The 18,394-nt window shown below is 37.8% G+C and overlaps 3 protein-coding genes across 3 annotated transcripts; all 3 read left to right on the top strand.

Moving 5' to 3' along the window:
• Positions 1–828: 828 nt before the first annotated feature.
• On the top strand, positions 829–2,563 carry LOC103977697 (ubiquitin-conjugating enzyme E2 20). The gene is made up of 6 exons (XM_009393279.3): positions 829–1,043; positions 1,512–1,539; positions 1,736–1,963; positions 2,039–2,102; positions 2,172–2,231; positions 2,307–2,563. Exons 1-6 carry the CDS (start codon positions 919–921, stop codon positions 2,345–2,347), a joined length of 546 nt encoding a protein of 181 aa, XP_009391554.2. The 5' UTR covers positions 829–918; the 3' UTR covers positions 2,348–2,563.
• Positions 2,564–3,530: 967 nt separating this feature from the next.
• Positions 3,531–7,828, top strand: LOC103977695 (protein DELETION OF SUV3 SUPPRESSOR 1(I)). Its single transcript, XM_065098656.1, has 2 exons — positions 3,531–3,756; positions 7,505–7,828. The coding sequence occupies exons 1-2, from the start codon at positions 3,663–3,665 to the stop codon at positions 7,633–7,635; spliced, it is 225 nt and encodes a 74-aa protein (XP_064954728.1). The 5' UTR covers positions 3,531–3,662; the 3' UTR covers positions 7,636–7,828.
• A 426-nt stretch (positions 7,829–8,254) lies between these two features.
• LOC103977694 (conserved oligomeric Golgi complex subunit 5) lies at positions 8,255–13,526 on the top strand. The gene is made up of 3 exons (XM_009393276.3): positions 8,255–9,431; positions 10,398–10,871; positions 12,377–13,526. Exons 1-3 carry the CDS (start codon positions 8,343–8,345, stop codon positions 13,286–13,288), a joined length of 2,475 nt encoding a protein of 824 aa, XP_009391551.2. The 5' UTR covers positions 8,255–8,342; the 3' UTR covers positions 13,289–13,526.
• The last annotated feature ends 4,868 nt before the right edge of the window (positions 13,527–18,394 follow it).

Here is an 18,394-nt window from a genome sequence, read left to right as displayed (position 1 = left end):
ATTCTTATTTAAGTTAATGGTTACCATCAACCAAATATTATATAGGAATTATACTAGTAAAATAAATATATGAATGAATAAATAAATAAATGGCCACCACATGGGTGGAGGGGCCCGCACGTTTGACCTCGCCAATTTATTTTGACCAATCTTTGACTTTTTTGGTGCTTGGATTAGGGGGGATGCGGGCTGACGTGTGAAACTACCCTGGCAATATTGCCGGGGCCCATTTGCGCTTACCTAAGGTCGATAGCGAGACGGGTAAGCCCAAATACTGTCATAATTAAAATTAAATATTTTCCGTACTGAATTCTGCACCGATGATTATATATTTTAATCCTTATATTTTTAAAAATTATATTAAAAAAAATTTATATTTATAAAAATTAAAAATATTTGGTCTCGTCTCTTTTGCACAAAAATATCATAGGATTTATCATTGGAAATCTCACTTCAATTTACTATTTAGTATATATGATATTTTCGTCAAACAAGATTAAATGCTTTAGTTTCATGAGTATAATAATAATAATATAATTCTTAAAAATATAAAAATTGATATGTTAAAAATAATTAATTACAGAAGTAATTAATTAGTTTGGAATGACGTCACCCTCTGCGAGTCTCCGGTGTGTTTCAGTCCGCTTGGAGAAAATAGATAACAATAACGTTTTCATCCTACCAATTTTTTATAATATTTTAAAAATTGAAAAAAGAACTAGCCGTTGGAGAAGGGGGAAATCAAGCCCCAACGGTAAGAAGACGAGGACCCCTCTCGCCCCCGATCAATCCCCCCTCTCTTTATATCAATCGTTCCTCTTCCCCCACTCCTTCTTTGCTCACTCTCTCGACGGCCTTCTCCTCCTCCTTGTTGAACTATCTCACTGATAGGAAAGGGAGAGAAGAAGGTCAGGCAATATGACGACAACGGAGAACCAAGACGTGCAAGACAACATCCCCCCCGCCGCCGACATCGCTCCTTCGGCCGCCAAGCACACGGCTGTGGCCGCCAAAGGCCTCGACGGCCAGTCTGTCCTGAAGAGGTATTGCAACTTTCTCACTCTTTCTTGGTTGCTCTTCGCGCGGCTTTTCCTTTTTCTTGAAAGATCACTCTTTCTTGGTTCATCTGCTTCCGCCATACTAGTGATTATCGTGAAGATTTGATCTTTGAGGGCGGCATCTGGTTTTTGTGATGATTTATGGCCTTGTCATGATATCCTCTCTTTCTTTTCTATCCTCTTTACTCTTTCTTGATTGATCTTCTCGTGGGTTTTCCTCCTCTTGAAGGTTCAGGAACAATCATCACAAGCACCGAAGTCGTTGTCCATTTAATCATTCTGCGTGTCGTTCATCTGTTTCTGCCACATCAACTTGATTAGTCTGTGTTAAAGATTTCATCTTTTAGGACTTTTGTGATGATTCATCGCCTTGTAATTAGATCATTTCTTTCTTCTCGATCCTTTTCACCGCATGCTGACTTCTACTCTTTTTTTTTGTCTTGATGCAAGCAGATTGCAGTCGGAACTGATGTCCTTGATGGTAAGCAAGAAGAATTTACTCCGCAATGATAGAGTTACTTAATGTTGGTCTTCGAGGAGACGTCAGGCATTATATGTGCAGTAAAAAGAACTTGGGACTTCGATCCACGAAGTCTCTCATTTCAATGTTCAGTGAACCTTATGGTCGATGTGTTCTTGACGATTCTATTTGCATGCTTGCTTGTTCTCTTCTTCAGATGTGTGGGGATCCTGGGATATCAGCCTTTCCAGATGGAGACAACATCTTTTGCTGGAAAGGGACCATCACTGGTAGCAAAGAGACAGTTTACGAGGGCATGATCTACAAACTCTCCTTTTCCTTCCCTACTGATTACCCATTCAAGCCTCCAAAGGTGAAGTTCGAGACTGCCTGCTTCCATCCAAATGTCGATATCTACGGCAACATCTGCTTGGATATACTTCAGGTTTGGAGATGAACAAAATCACCATCTTTCCTCCTTCGTATTCCTCATGGTCTGATGAATGTTTCGGGTTAACAGGACAAATGGTCATCTGCATATGATGTGAGAACCATACTGCTGTCAATCCAGAGTCTGCTGGGGGGTAAGCATGAGGTTTGCTACATAGAAGAGTTGCTTGATTATTTTCCTAATGACATTATTCTTATTTCAGAACCAAACAATGAGTCTCCTCTCAACACCCAAGCAGCAGCACTTTGGGTCAATCAAGAAGGTGAGGAAAGTGATGCAGTCCTACCGAAATGGTTCTTCATTTATTTCTCTAAAAATTCTTCTTTGTCTGATGCAGAGTTCAGGAAAATGGTGGAGAAGCTGTACAAACCAGCCTAGTTCATGGAACTCTGGCAAACTATATACCAGCAGCCCCAAGTTGGGGAGATTCATACTCAATTCTTCCATGCACCCCTTTGGCTTTCTTGCTCCGCATTTGTGTCACTACTGAGCTGCTTCTCTTTCATATTACAGCAAAATAATGTAACTTTTGTTGATCTAAAAAATGCTGCTTCTCTTTCTTATTATCCAATAATATCTCATTTCGAAGTTTAATTAGTCCTGCCAGTCAGTTTCCCTTAAAGATCACAGCACAAAAACTTCTCTACTGTAAATGGAGCTCTTGTTTTATCTCCAAAGAGTTTGAACATTTTCTATTCTTTTGCGAATCTATATTGGGCTTCTTTAATCCACGAGACAAAAGGGTCCAAGATTTATGAATAATACTCTTTAGAATTATTTTGCACATAATTTATGTATAAATCTTGAATAGTCTATCAATAAAATATATATTTGTATATAATATAAAATGATGGATAAATGTAAAAAAAAGCTTTTGAAAAATACATTACAAGATTTTTGAGTTTGGGCTGACAATCCACATATTTAACAATTCACAGCTCATCCCTTTTTGACAGGTGATTAGATCTATAGTAGATTATTGTTGTGATTATTTGGAAAGAATTTAGATATTATATTGTTAGGGTTTTGGACAAAATATTAAGATATATATATTTATCATTCTCATATTATCTTTAGTTTATCCCATAATTTTTATTTTTCTTGGAGGAATTTTTCACATAAATCTTGATATTTTATTTGATAGTGATTCTATTTAATTTCACTGCATATCATGACTTGTTAATATTTATTTTTAAATTCTTATCCCGTGATTGTTACAATTAAAAATGATTTAACTAAAATATGCGAGAAAACCCTTTCTATTCCTAGTTTTAACAGCTTTTGGGTCCAAGAAAATGTGCATAGTACTATTAATGTGCAAAGATCCCACGCGATCTTTTTCCATTATCTCACTCGTCCAAGCTGTTTACCGTCTGATGGAGAGCACCAATGGCCACATGTGGATCCCACAGGAGCCGTTAAGTTCTCCAATCACAAGGCTGGTAGTGGCCGTTAAGTTATCGAATGGAACCCTCGTTTTTTCTCACCCACGTGTTTACCGTGTGACGCAACGCACCGATGACCAAATGTGAGTTCCACAGGTGGGCTGTTCACCTTCGCCACTCAGAAGGCAGGTAGCACGTTTGGGTATTATAGTTCAAAAAAAGGAGGGCTTTCTGGCCCTCTAAAAGTCGATCGGAACCCTAGTTTACAGTCGTAAATCTGCAGGCGCGCTTCTCGGTTATCTCGCAGAATGGCGACGGAGGCGAAGCCTGCTGCTGCCGAAGATGTTAAGATGGATCTCTTCGAGGACGACGACGAGTTCGAAGACTTCGAGATCGATCAAGGTAACATAAAGCTGATCTCTTCTCGGTATTGTTTGGTAGAAGCATAGGAAACAACACTTGAAGACATAAAGCCCTTTCTTTTAGCAGATTCGTATGATGCATCTTTCAAGAATCCGTGAGTAGAATCAGTTGTATGTGTCTCTTGTCGACATCGCCGCTTAGATTTTCGAATTAACGAGTGACACAAGGAGGCATGATATGGTAGTTCATATCATGTCCTATATTTGTGATCTTTAATTCTCGTCCTAAGCATTGGATTCCATACTGCCAACACCAAGCTCTGAGGGTATTGATCAGCATCTAAGGGAAATTTCTTACTTGATTTCATGTTGCACGACTGCCTTTATTCATGTCTGGAGTTTATCTTCCAAAGTAGTGGTAGATTGGGTCTAAATCTCAGAACAGACGAATTTCGGATCTTTGCAATCACACATTTTCAGTACTTAGGGTACCCTACTGTTTGGAGTTATCCAATTCTTGAAAAGGCCAGACTTAATCTGTTTACACAGCTCTAGGATGCTAACAATATTCGTTTAATGGAAAATACACTAGCTTTCCCATGGGACCAAATTCTTCTTTGTTCATTGATGCTTGAAACACGGGAATGAGAAGCGATGCATCTCATTGTCTTTTTTTCCCTGTAGGAAGATATAATAAAATTATCATGGACTTGCATTAGTGAGGCAAGGAAGAAGAGTGATGACAAGATGAAGGGAAAGATCATGTGTCATACCACAGTTGTGGATTAAGGCGATAATGTTAGAAGGGGCACAATTTATATGCAGAAGAGAGACTGCTTGTTAAGTGAAAATACTTGAAGTTTGAATGCCTCTGATTCATTCTAGGAGAATTCTATGACTGATTAGCTGTCAATACCTGCTGGATTGGTGAGATTCTTGGATAATGTGGGTGTAAGTTGGGCAGAAAATATAGGAACCTTATTTGAAATACAATTCTCTGTCCTCTGTAACTTCATTTTTTTCCTTACCGTGTATTATTAATACGTGAGCTGTATGATCATATGTAATTCTTACTAATGGAACATCATCATGCTAGCTTTGTTTTTTTACTTGTTTTTCCAATAATTTGTTTTTTCAAAGGATGTTTGATCCACTGCTCTTCTCTTTGCATGAGGTGATTTTGAATGACCTTTTTGCATTCCCCCATCTTCCAACGTAGTGGATTTTTACCAGAAGGATACTGAAAAGTAACTCTACAAAATAATATTTCCATGTTCTTTTTCTTTATGAACATCAAGAATTGTTTGTCCTTTTTTTTCTGAAGTATGTGGTTACATATGCTGAGTACTTGCATGTGCATGGTTCACTTGTTGCCACTGTTGTCGAAAGCGCTAGGCAATATAAAGCACAAAGGTTCCTTTTAGCTCTAGGCATTAGTTACTGAATTAGGCATTTGCCTGAGTAAAATAAGGCGTGATAAAAAAACTATGGGAGTTTATTTATGTAACAATAATCATTAAAACAAGAACTTGGCTCAAAATGAGTTTTATATTATTATGTATGCATGATGGTTATCACCAAGGCACCAAATCGCATAAGCATAAAGTGTCTCTTAAGTAGTCAATCAACAAATGATAATTACACCAGTTCATATATAAATAACAAAATGAAAGACATTTAAATATCTTTCAATCCAGGAGTTCTAGTGGTTGTCAAGGTGCATCACATCATCATCAACATCATCATTGATATTAGCCTCTTATTCTATTTCCTCCTTTTTATATTTACTATCCTTGAACTTGATGTTTGCACTCATAGTCGATGCCCTTTTTTCTTCAACTATAGTTTCCCTTGCTAAATCACCCTGTATTTAAATGTGATCATCAAATATTAAATCATCTTGTGTGTTGGACATGTTAGCACGCTTATCCCAACAGATTGTTCATTTGAATCATCAATATCATCTAGAGAAATAGGATGAATAATTATACACAAATCGATGTCAGCCTCGAGTGCTTGATTTTGCTGAATACACATCGAAGTACTTGAATTGGTATCTTTTATTTTTATGAATTTGTTGGATGAATTTAATACATTAGGGAATAGACAGAAAACCTTATGTGTGGGTGTCAGCGAAAAATCTTGTTAGGCTAGAAGCTCAGGCGAGTCCTAGGCAAGTGTCTGATTGTCCAATGCCTCAAGCGAGATCTTGTTAGGCTGGAAACTCAGGTGAGCCCTAGGAAAGTGCCTGATTGTCCAATGCCTCAATCAGGGTGCTTGCCTAGGCATGGCCTACGTGAGTGTTTGAGCGCTTTGACTTTGCCTTGCCTCACCTCGCCTCGCATGAGTGCCTATGAGAGAGTATGAACACCTCTTAATAACACTATTTGTTGCATGTTCCAGAAAAGATTTTACATCTAAATTTGGTTTTTAAAAACACAGTTAAATTATACTGGGTAGTTAAAAAATCATCTCTGTCCTTGGATTTTTTAAAATAAATATTTTGGTAATGCACCTTATCTGTCCCTTTAGATCCAACAAATATCTTTGTTTCCTTGGTAAACCAGAGAGAGAGGAGGCCTCTTTTTCTCTTCTCATTTGTTCATGGGTTTCACTGAAAATAGCTGGTACCCGGTAATAATATATGCTTCATGGGTTAATTTTTACTACATACTGAATTTACTTCCGAGCTCATGGTTACATCAGAAAACGAAAGATGCTAACCTTTCTGAAATATACCAAATTTATTTTTAAATCAAATTAGAACGGCTACCTTAGAGCCAAATTGAAGTGCTTAAATTCTCTCCATTCAGCATTTTCTTTTCATGTTTGATGATTTCATCAAGTATCCTTGTAGGATGAGTCACATGAACATCATTAGCATGGTGGAGATGTAATGTCACTTAAAAAGTTCAGAGCAAACAGTATGGTGCATTGATTGTAGCATATAACATCCTAGTGTATCTTATGTTGTCGTCAATAATTTGGTATGTATTGGTCATGTTTTTTTTTTGTGTTTGTCTACAATTAGTTCGTTAGTTGATAAATTGACAATATTGTGGGAAATCAAAGATGTAGTGAGGAAAAATAGTGCTTCTCAATAAATATCCTTGTTTTTTTTATCTAGGCCATACTGCGATATCTGTGAAAATGCAATTGCTTAAATGGGTTAGCTGGTCCACTTATATGGAACTGTTAAATCCCACTTAGTGCACCTTGTACTGCCTCTTCCACATGAAATGGGAATTTAGACTCCTACTGAGCATCCAGCTGATTCCTTTTAGGAGTCGGGCTGAGGTATAGTGATCTTAGATCCTGATGCACTGGTCAAGTTCTGGGCTGGTGCTGGTGTTATTTGCAACAAAAATGCTCCGCCCTTTATTCCATTTTTGCCGACTGGCTCCAGATATCTTTATTTTGTTTGTTTTACCAACTAAATGATGCCCAAACTCAAATTATTTAATATGTTAACTTGAGATTTGAAGTTCTAAAAGTTGTAAGTTCTGAAAAAAGGCATTACAAGATCTATCTAATTTGCATCACAGTTAAGTGGATCATACCTCGATGTAATACATATTCCATTCTTTTACTCAACATTTTCTATGAAGTGCTTGAATTAAAAATATCACTGTCGCATCTATATCTTATATATTTGTTTTATTTTCTATAAAGACAATTTTTCTGTGTATTTTTAGCAGTATACATATTGCTTGAGTTATAACTAAGTCAATAGTTGGAAGAGGGATGAAATCTTTGATCTTTATGTCAGTCATTTTGATCGACTGCAGAATGGGATGACAAGGAAGAAGGTAAAGAAGCCCTGCAGCAGTGGGAGGATGACTGGGATGATGATGATGTTAACGATGATTTCTCCCTACAGTTGAGGAGGGAGCTCGAGAACAAGTCAGCGAAGAGTTGAATATTATCATTACAGAAACTGCTTCCATCCATATCTCTGTGCTTAATCGGTACATTTGTTCGTCCATGGTTCACTGATTTGACAAGTTGGATTTTGCTGCATCGATTAGGATTTGCTTGGGCGATCCAAAATTTCCAATGAGACTTCTATCAGTCCATTATTTTGACATTTTGATAGTGACTTGTTCTATTTCTATCTAGCCTTCCATATGGTTCTATTGACATATTTTGTTTTTTTGGAGGAATTGAGACATGTTATGCAACTGCTGGATGACCCCTATTGCAATGGCCAATCAAGTGATCCATTGCTACATTCCTGCATGGTCCATTCGAAATGTTGCTTATGAAAAATTATTCTAAAGCAACAATTAGAGGTTGTAATCTCTCAGCTATATATATATATATATCTTGTTGTCAATATTCTCATGAACAAAGTGTTTCTATTAAAAATCAATCCAAAACTATATTAAAAATAAAAAATAAGGCCCAGGAAAATTTTTATCTTTATAAACCAAAAAAATAAATATAAAAAAGAGAAACCACTCGGTCCGTCAGTACTTGTTTGGCCTCCTTTTACGGTTTCTATTTCCCACCCATCTTACTACTACTGCTAGTACGTATTCTTCGTATTTCTACTGCTGTAACTATTTACACAAACTCTGACAGAGGAGGAGGCCGAGATCTGGTGGAATCGGCCCTTCTCTTTCCATGGCGTCGCCGCGCATCCTCCCTTCCTCCCCGCTCCAAAAGCTTGCCACCTTCAAGGACCGCCCGGCCCCCACCACCGCCGCCTCTCCCCGACCGCCACCCGCCCCCGACGCCTCCTCCTCCCCTCTCGACGCCTTCGCCTCCGACCCCGTCTTCTCCGCCTTCCTGTCCCCTGACTTCGACTCCGCCCGCTTCTCCTCCCAGGCCCTCAGCTCCGGCTCCGCCGCCGCCCTTGCCGAGTCCCTCCAGGACGCCGTCCACCTCCTTCAGGGTCACCTCCGATCCGAGGTCCTCGCCCGCCACCCCGCCCTCCTCTCCCAGCTCGCCTCCCTCCGCTCCGCCGAGTCCTCCCTCGCCGCCGTCCGCTCCGGCGTCAACGCCCTTCAGTCCTCCCTACGCCGCGCCCGCCAAGATCTCGCCGAGCCTCGCCGTGTCGTCCGCACCCACACCCTCCAGCTCTCCAACCTCCACGCCGCCGCCGACCTCCTTGCATCTGCCGCCCGCCTCTTACGCCTCTCCCGCAGGCTCCGCGATCTCGTCGCTGTGGGGCCTTCCGATCGCCTTGACCTCGCCAAGGCTGCGGAGATGCACCGTGAGATCGAGCTCCTCTACCAGGAGCGCGGCCTCTCTGGGATCTCCGTCGTCGAGGAGGAGATCCGTTGGCTCTCGGAGACCGGGAACCGGCTGCGTGCCGAGGCGATGAAGGCCGTCGAACGGGGCATGGATGAGTCCAACCAGAACGACATCTGGTGCGGCCTCCAGGTGTTCTACAACCTAGGCGAGCTCAGATCCGCTGTCGACACCCTCGTCAGCAAGTACAAGGGTGTGGGTGTCAAGAGCGTTGGCGTGGCGCTTGACATGAAGACGATCTCGACATCATCAGGGGGTTTTGGACCCGGCGGGGTGCAGAGGAGCGGGACACCGCAGATTGGGGCAGGGAAAAGGGCTGCGGAGGCTCTGTGGGAGCGGATGGGAAGGTGCATGGACGAGCTTCACAGGGTTGTGACGGCGGTGTGGCAACTTCAGACCGTGCTATCGAAGAAGAGGGTGCCATTCACGCAGGTCCTCTTCCTCCATGAGGTCTGGCAGGTGAGTTGATTTCTCTCTCGGATCAGGCCATTTCTCCCGAGCTTTTGATTGTGAATTTGGCTTGTTTATAAATGCTTTTAGTAGATCAATCTGCTTACTTCTTTATCTGTTGCATCTCACGACCTTCAATTATGAAACTGTCATAAAATTGGCAAAATTGTTGCGCTTACTCCTGTGTTGTATGGTTATTGTGGATATCTTAGTTAGTAAAGTGTCTTCTGATCCTGCGGCCACTTCTGTGGTCATGTACTGTTCAAAACCTGCCTACGTATACCTCTTTTGTAGGAAAAGAAATCCTTTTTGCATGTCTGTGTTGCCTCTGAAATTTTTACTATAGTGTTCCAATCAAATGCATAATTGATATAAAATCAATTTTAGGCATTTTCTTCATCAGATTGAACTAGACAAAGTCAATTGCACCCTTTTATCTGTCTCTAGGTCTGACCCTGCCAGATTAGTTGATCCAACCTTTGGTGTGAAATTGAGTTTGATAAAAACTATCAACCTGATCTCAGTCGGGGTGTCTTGTTATGCTATTCACAGAGAATGTCATTCAGAAACTTGAAATATAAAACAAGTGGTTAACTAACACTTCCCCCTTTCGTCTTTATTGAAGCAACAAATCTTCCCTGCCTCATTCCTGATGTCGTTCTTTATGCTTCCATTTTGTTCCCTTCTCTAAGCTGAATTCTTTAAATATGTAATAGACTCATCAATTACCTTTAAAGTAAGGTGCAGACTCTGCAAAAATACCTTTGTTGGTCCCGAAATTTGACAAGAAGCTTTTAGCATCTCATGGCTCTTGGAACATGACAAGTTTGTGTTGTAGTAAGTTGCACTTTCTTTTTTGTTCTTCCCGAGTTCTGTCATCTGATGGACTTCTTTTTCTAATGGATTTTAGTTATACTGATTCTTTTTGACTAATTGATTCTGAATTATCTTTTTCTCTTATTGGATGTTGTGCAGGAGGGTGATCCTCTATTAACAGATCGGGTCTGGGAAGCACTTGTCAAAGCTTTTGCAAGCCAAATGAAATCTGCTTTCACAGCATCTAGTTTTGTCAAAGAGGCATTTACACATGGGTATCCGAAGTTGTTCTCTATGATTGAGAATCTTCTTGAAAGAATCTCAAGAGATACTGATGTTAAAGGGGTTCTACCAGCTCTCAACCCTGAAGGGAAGGAACAACTGGTTGCTACAATTAACATATTCCAGACATCATTTCTAGCTCTATGCTTAAGTCGTCTCTCAGATAGTGTAAATAGCATATTCCCTGTGTCTAGCCGTGGAAGTATTCCCTCCAAGGACCAGATCTCTAGAATTGTATTGCGTATCCAAGAAGAGATTGAAGTTGTGAGAATGCATGGGCACCTTATGCTTCTTGTTTTACATGAAATTGGCAAAGTTCTGCTCTTGTTAGCTGAGAGAGCTGAATACCAGGTAAATGATTTCCAAAATCCAAGACCATTTGAATGATATCTACTTGTGTACATGTTTTTTCTTCAATGTCTGAATCTTATGCTTAAGTTCACAAATGTGAATTTTGGATACCTGTGATGCTTCCATTTGTTTCTGGGATATGCAGTCGAATGTAGGTTCTAGAAATCTTCTAGTATACTACCTTGAGATAATGTTTAATTTCCTTTGTGTTTTCACTATCCAGAGTATGTCCTGATCATTAAGTTATCTGATTACTCTGTTCTTGAAGTTTTGATACTGTTGGCTTTTGGACATCGAGGAATTTAAGACAGCTGCCACGTATTAGAAAGTTCTCACTTGCTTTTTCCCATTCCTCTAAGGCTGATATAAGGGTCACATGTTGTAATCCATCAAAATTCCAGAAAAGCAACTGCTTTGTTATTTTATCTACATTCTGAAAACCTCGAGGACAAGCTAATGAGTATAATCTATAACTTAGCAGTTATGGATTTATTATGACGTGCTTATATAAGAAAGGTAGAAGTCAAGTTTGTAAGTAGGTAACCATTTTTTTTATCTCTGTCCTGTATCACAAAGTGAACTCAAAATTAAAGTTTTTGTTTTGCAAATAAGGAAAATCTACTAAGAAGCATAACATTCGATTTAATGAATCTTTTTTTGGTTCTTCATTGTTAAATGATCTAGGACATATAGACTATCAATTGGATGCATGATCATTTGCATACATAAAATCTAATAATTAGATTCATATGTGTGAAAGTATAATAAATGTAGAAATTGCAGTGAAAGACATGCCATCTATTATTTTCCCTTGATGCCAAGCCAAGTCCTGTAAAAGACAAAATTGCTTAGTCTTTACGTCTCCAGATGATTCATCACTCGTTGCCATTCATACAAAATTAGATTGTTGTGCTTCTTATTGGTTTTAGATAAATTTATTTCCTTAAATGTTGCAATTTTGTGAACATGAGTGAGACTTTAGTGTTACTTTTCGTACCCAAAATCTGGATTAATTATGATTTGTCTAGTAGTTGCAAATTTAAAAAATATTGTCAGGACATGATGCAGAGGAAGTGAATTGTTGCAATTCAGCCTAATTAATTTTAAATTGAGGTCAACAGTGTGGTATGTTCTTGTTTTTCTATAGAAATTAATTTCTTAGTACTATTGAAGAGGCTAATTTAATCTGCTTTGAGCGCCAACAATTGGAATTCTAAGTAGGTCTGATTGAAGGAGATATAGCTGATAGATGTTAAAGTGATTAGATTTGTTGCAATACAATACTTTTGCTTTCATTTTTTATGCACTAGCTTTGTTTTGTTTTGGTTAGTCTCAAAGTAACTCAAGTTTGAGGGCTTATGGGATCGACCATTTCTATTAGATTTGGTTGTTGATTGACTAATAACGAGTAGGACTATCTGAGGGTATTACATAATCAACCTTCTTTTGCTTTAGTTAATTTGTCAGAAGTTTCATCTAATGCTTTTATATTTTTTGACTTTTAGATATCCACTGGTCCTGAAGCTCGCCAGGTTATGGGTCCTGCAACTGCAGCCCAAATCAAGAATTTTTCCCTTTGCCAGCATCTGCAGGAGATCCATGCACGCATTACAAGCACTACATCTTCACTTCCAACCATAGCCTCAGATGTCCTGTCACCTTCGCTTGGTGTCATCTATGGAGTTGCATGTGACTCAGTAACCTCATTATTCCAAGCGATGCTTGATCGCCTGGAATCTTGCATCCTGCAAATCCATGATCAAGACTATGGAGCTGAGGGGATGGATGTGTCCATGGATAACAATGCCTCTAATTACATGGATGAGTTGCAGAAATGCACACTTCATTTCCGGAATGAGTTCCTGTCCAAACTTCTGCCTTCTTCTGCTGCTCGTTCTGAGACTATATGCACCATGCTAGTTCGCAGGATGGCTTCTCGAGTCCTAATATTCTTCATCCGACATGCTTCTCTGGTGAGGCCTCTTTCTGAGTCAGGCAAGCTGAGGTTGGCAAGGGATATGGCAGAGCTTGAGCTCGCTGTTGGCCAGAACTTGTTTCCTGTCGAGCAGCTCGGTGCACCATATCGAGCACTTCGTGCTTTCCGGCCTGTCATCTTTCTGGAGACAGCTCAGCTTGGAGGGTCTTCACTTCTCAAGGATCTGCCACCAAGTGTGGTACTCCACCACCTGTATTCTCGAGGCCCTGATGAGTTGCATTCACCATTGCAGAGGAATAAGCTTACACCTCTTCAGTACTCTCTCTGGCTTGATTCACAAGGTGAGGATCAGATTTGGAAAGGAATTAAAGCAACCCTTGATGATTATGAGATAAAGGCCAGAGCTCAAGGAGACAAGGAATTTAGTCCCGTGTATCTGCTGATGCTTCAGATTGGTTCATCATTGACTGAGAACACTTAGTGTCAATAGTGAGATTTGATATGATTTTCCATGAAGTTGTTATGATAGAGGCATACCCATAAACATTTTTCTTTGATTTTGAAATGTTTTGTCTGCCCATTTCCTACATGGATCGCCATCATAGTGGCTCAGTTCTGGTAGTTGGCAAGAAATTTCAATGTAAATGAAAATTTCTGGACCTTTGCTTTTATATATAGGTTTTACATGGTCTTAATTCCATGTTAAGGTTTCTTCAGAACTTGTGTTCTCTGGTATGTTAATTGCTTTTACATCTTCCATGTAGTGGATTATTTGGCGTGATTGTTGTTCAAAAATTTTCAAGCACATCAGATCGATTTTGGTTTTTACATAACATTACAGTATATTTTGTCGTAGTTATGACTCAGATTATATTTATTGTCATTTTGTATGCCAATTTTTATTATGAAAGCTTGTCATTATTGTAACTTAGGTGGTTGTAAACTGAGATGGCAATAGCCTTTTTTCATGCCATGGACAAAAGCAATTAGTTTGCAGATGCAAGGCATGTTCACACTCTGAGAGCAGCTGAGATCCATGCTATTCTCCAACCAGTTTAAGTGCATATATATCTCCTTGCAAGCTTTTGTTCACTCTCAGAATGGCGTAAGAATCAACTGCACAGTTGGAAGAGACATGTGAAACAAATTTGCTACATCATGACATGGCCACTTCTAGTTATTTGCATTGTTGTTATTTCCTTTTTTTACAGGCTGTGTTAAATTGTCGTTTAAAAAACTGCCAATGGTGAAGTTTGCTTCCTACCTCTCTTCTTTTCTCTGTCTGTTGTTCGCTTCTACACTTGCCGTTGTCTACCAGTACATGTCGACTTTATTTGTGTTTTGGAGATTGTTTATGTTGTTGAGACCGTGGTTTGCTGTTGGGAAATGAAGCTAGCTATACTTATGCTGTGTAGAGGATGTTCCTTTTCCCTTCAGTATACTTTCCCCTATATGTTGATCCTGTAGTTTGTTTCTTTGGCAATGTTTGTTGTTTTTTGAGCATATTGGATTTCTTTTCTTTCTTTTTTATCCTTCAATTCATGCATCTTAAAATTCTTAAGCTTTTATTGCATATTTTTGTTCTATTTAAATATATTCTCTTTTCAGACACTTGGTTCACAAAGATACCCTCCATTGGCTTTATGAAGAGGGATAAAACAAAACAGTGGTTCCTCATTTTCTAGATTGTTATCCTCAATCATCTTCCTGTTGCTTACTGGTTGTAAGTTTATCCGATGTCTATATTTTACTTTTTTATACTTCAGTTGTTGGTCATTCAAAGTAAATATTGTTGTCGTAATATATTGTTTGTTTGCCTCTAGGAGCTCCTCCAAGAAGCTTGACTCAAAGGAAGCGGGATTCTGCTATGAACTCCAATGTGCCAGTTTTGGAAGGTCAGTCGATTTTTTTTAGACAAAAACATAGCCTTCAGTTCAAATATATTAACAATCACTTATCAGAAAAGTCCAGTGCTATATATCTAACCATATTGTATGGCATGGTTCCATACAAAACCCTCAGTTATTCAAGTGCTTAATTTGGATTTGTTCTTTCAACATGGATTTGGGAAGAAGGCAGGGTCTCTCAAAATCAAACTGAAACGAAACTCAGTTTCATTCTTCATTTCAACCTGTCATGCATGACAGTGGAACCAGTCAATGTCTAATGCAAGTGCCCATGATGGCTGGACATGTGATGTGCATATACTTGCCAAAAGTTCTGTAGTTGAATTCTTCAAGGCAGATGGACCAAGTTAAGACAGAAATTGTTATGATATAAAAGGAAGGAATAGTTATCAGGAGTATCATTTTGACTTCAAAATGATATCAGGGTCAATTTTATTTCTCTGTTAAGCCTGCTCTTATCACCTGCATTCAATTGCATTGGATTATAAAGCTTTGAAACACAACAAAGTGATCAGAATTTATGATGTTAGATGAATTTATCTTATTGAATTGGATGTTGTCTATGGGGATGAAGGGGAAGTGGATATGAAAGAAATCGGTAGGATTTGTCAAGATGTCTCATGATTCCCATACATTGGCTAGTTTGAAATCATTATTAGGGGTCTTCCTGCTCTTGTCATAAGCTTGAATTTGGGTTTTGCTGGTGTTCTGTTTACAGAATAACAGGATTTAAAGGTGTCTGCATCACTGCTACTTTTGCTTCGAAACATTCATCATAGATGGTTCTCAATGTTCATTGACTTCTCACAAATGTGGTCTCAGATGCTTCTAAGAAGAAAGAAATCAAAAGAATTGCTAGCACCTGCAGCTATACAGGTTAGAAGAAACTATTTTCACTGTATGAGAAATGGTCGGATTCTATTCATTCATCATAACTTACCTACAAAATGCAATGGCAGGTATTTGATAATCTCTTTCCAATGGTTGGTCTTAATGCTCATTAATCCTTATTATCCGATCATGTTTTGCAGCAATCTTATGTTGATGATTTAATAAAAAATACTACAATTTTCTGCTTTGGTACCCCAGGTTGCATGATGATATATTTTTTGTTGATTGGAAAAATTATACTGATGTAGGGATATCTGAACCTGGAAATAACAAGAACTCACCAATTAAAGCCACGATCTACAAAGGATAAGGCAGGATAAAGAAAAAAAGTCTTGAGAGAACACAAGAACTAGTTGCTATGAGAAGATGGCGGCAGTACACAATTATTTGATCTAGCAGGAGTTACCTGAGTTCCAACAAATGAAGAGCCAACTGGGTAAATACTGCTCTGCTGTTGATGTACTCTGGGAATGAAGGCCCAAAGAATGATATTGTGGAGATAAAGATCAATTTTTTGCTCCACCAAATTGCAAATGGGAGACAAGAAGAAATGGATTTCAAGTATTTGTAGTTGGTGGTGATTCCACCAATGCAGATCGTTCAGCAGTTCATGAGGAATTCAAGAGTTTATTTCATGATAAATTCGAATATTCTCATTGTTCTCAAAACAAGTTACTGAATTCTTTATATTAAATATTTGATCTAAATAGTCAACTCCAAAGTGCAGAATAGTTTTAACTCCTGGTATATGATACCTTGTTTTTGGGGTGGTAAAAAAGAAGGTATCACATATAGGGTGGACTTCAAATCATTTGAAAGATTCATGAAAGGTTTGCATTTCACCCATATGGACTTGTCTCATACATTTTCCAATTAAGAGATTTTATTCTATAATCTTTTATTTATTCAAATCTTAATATTTTAATATTTTTAATTTTTTAAAGTAATTTTTTATTTCAACAAAATAGCATGGTCTCATATAATATTATTTGACATTTGAGCATGTAAATAGATAGACAGCCCAAAATAAAATTTTGGTTTAGAAAAGGCAACTCTTGATATATGATATCCTATTTTTGAGGTGAAATAAAAAATAAAGTATTAAATATTTGAAATATTTGCACTACACCCATATATACATGTATCAAAGTTTTTTCTAATTTAGAGATTTTATTTTTATTTTTTGATTTATTCAACATCTTAATAATCTGCCCTTGTTCTATTTTCTCTATAATTTTCTATTTCAAACAAAATGACACGAATCTACGTAATATTCTTTAACATTTGAGCATCTAAGTGGACAACGATGATATAAACTTAGCAAAAAAAAATCAACTCATAATATACGATATCCTATTTTTGGGGTGAAATCAAAAATAGGGTATCCCCTACCGGGAGATGTTCAAATCATTTGAAATCTTCATGAAATATTTTCTTTGAACCCATACGGACATATTATATATATATATATATATATATATATATATATCTAATTTAGGGATTTTATTCTATATTTTTTGATTTAATCATATCTTAAGAGTCTACCAATTGTCTAGTTTCTCAATATTTTTTTTTATTTCCAGCAAAATAGTATGGACTCATGCAATATATCTTTGATATTTGAGCTTTTAAATAGGTTGATAATTCATGAAAATTTAGTCTAGGAAAGTAAACTCCTAATATACGATAACCTATTTTCAGGGTGAAATAAGTCCAAATCATTTAAAATCTTTATCAACATATTGTAACCCTATCCACATGTATCATACTTACACTAGTTTAGAAATTTTATTCTTTATTTTTATGATTTTTTTATTTTTCTATATTTTTTCATTTCAAGCAAAATAGTATTGACCCATTGACATTTGAACATCTAAATAGGCAAACAACTTATGATAAAATTTGGTTTAGAAAAGTTAACACACACACTTATATATATATATATATATATATATATATATATAATTTATTAGTTAATGCATTTCTTTAGAAAGTATTCATCAGGTTTTGTAAGTGTTTGCGAATTCCTCTAAATGATAAGCAGAAGGAGAAAACATAAACTAAGAATTGGAATCTCTACAATACACAGTAATAATACATGCTTATCAATAAGATCAATCTCTCTCCCTCTCTCTCTCTCTCTCTCTCTCTCTCTCTCTCTCTCTCTCTCTCAGTTGTTTTTTTGGTGATTATGATTTGGATGTTTGCACTGTGTCTTATCTGCGCATATATATATGTTGGAACTATTTTGTTCTTGTCTTTTGTGAGTTCTTACAGTGGCTGTCTTCTCAGTAAGATCTTTCTTTTTTTAGAGTGACAACCTCAGAGAAAACTTTACAGTGGAAGCACAATTAAAACATCCACTTTATAGTGGAAGCACATATATTATCCTCCTAATCATGATCGTAAAGCTTTGACTGCTTCTCTTCACTTTTTCTCTTAATCATGCCTGACTAGCTGTGGTGCAAAAGAAAGCTATATATCTAAGCCAACTTTCCAGTTTGCTTTTGGAAGATTCAATAGCAGATAGTTGTGGTGGACCTTTTGAGACTAAAAATGTGCTCAATCATATTAAGATCATCAAAAGAGAACAACTACTTGTTGCTCAAGCATGATTTCTCTAAAGCCTTACTAGAACTCAGAACTCATTGGTCTAATTAGCCTCCATCATCAGATATTTTACTCATGGTTGCAGTATCAGCATGTTTTTACTTGGAAACATATCTGTGATCTGAGAAACCCACTGTAGACACTAACTTAAGCACTAGCTTCCTATAATTCATGTAAAT

This window comes from Musa acuminata, chromosome BXJ2-3 (assembly GCF_036884655.1).
Source record: "Musa acuminata AAA Group cultivar baxijiao chromosome BXJ2-3, Cavendish_Baxijiao_AAA, whole genome shotgun sequence".
Classification (NCBI taxonomy): domain Eukaryota; kingdom Viridiplantae; phylum Streptophyta; class Magnoliopsida; order Zingiberales; family Musaceae; genus Musa; species Musa acuminata.
This window is presented reverse-complemented; position numbering and strand designations above follow the sequence as displayed.

Bases quoted from the DNA above. Each gene is read 5' to 3' on its own strand.
- LOC103977697 (XM_009393279.3), top strand. From the start codon at position 919: ATGACGACAACGGAGAACCAAGACGTGCAAGACAACATCCCCCCCGCC. The intron at 1,540-1,735 runs GTAAGCAAGAAG...TCTCTTCTTCAG, and splicing joins CGGAACTGATGTCCTTGATG to ATGTGTGGGGATCCTGGGAT. The intron at 2,103-2,171 runs GTAAGCATGAGG...TTCTTATTTCAG, and splicing joins AATCCAGAGTCTGCTGGGGG to AACCAAACAATGAGTCTCCT.
- LOC103977695 (XM_065098656.1), top strand. From the start codon at position 3,663: ATGGCGACGGAGGCGAAGCCTGCTGCTGCCGAAGATGTTAAGATGGAT. The intron at 3,757-7,504 runs GTAACATAAAGC...GATCGACTGCAG, and splicing joins AGACTTCGAGATCGATCAAG to AATGGGATGACAAGGAAGAA.
- LOC103977694 (XM_009393276.3), top strand. From the start codon at position 8,343: ATGGCGTCGCCGCGCATCCTCCCTTCCTCCCCGCTCCAAAAGCTTGCC. The intron at 9,432-10,397 runs GTGAGTTGATTT...GATGTTGTGCAG, and splicing joins TCCTCCATGAGGTCTGGCAG to GAGGGTGATCCTCTATTAAC. The intron at 10,872-12,376 runs GTAAATGATTTC...TTTGACTTTTAG, and splicing joins CTGAGAGAGCTGAATACCAG to ATATCCACTGGTCCTGAAGC.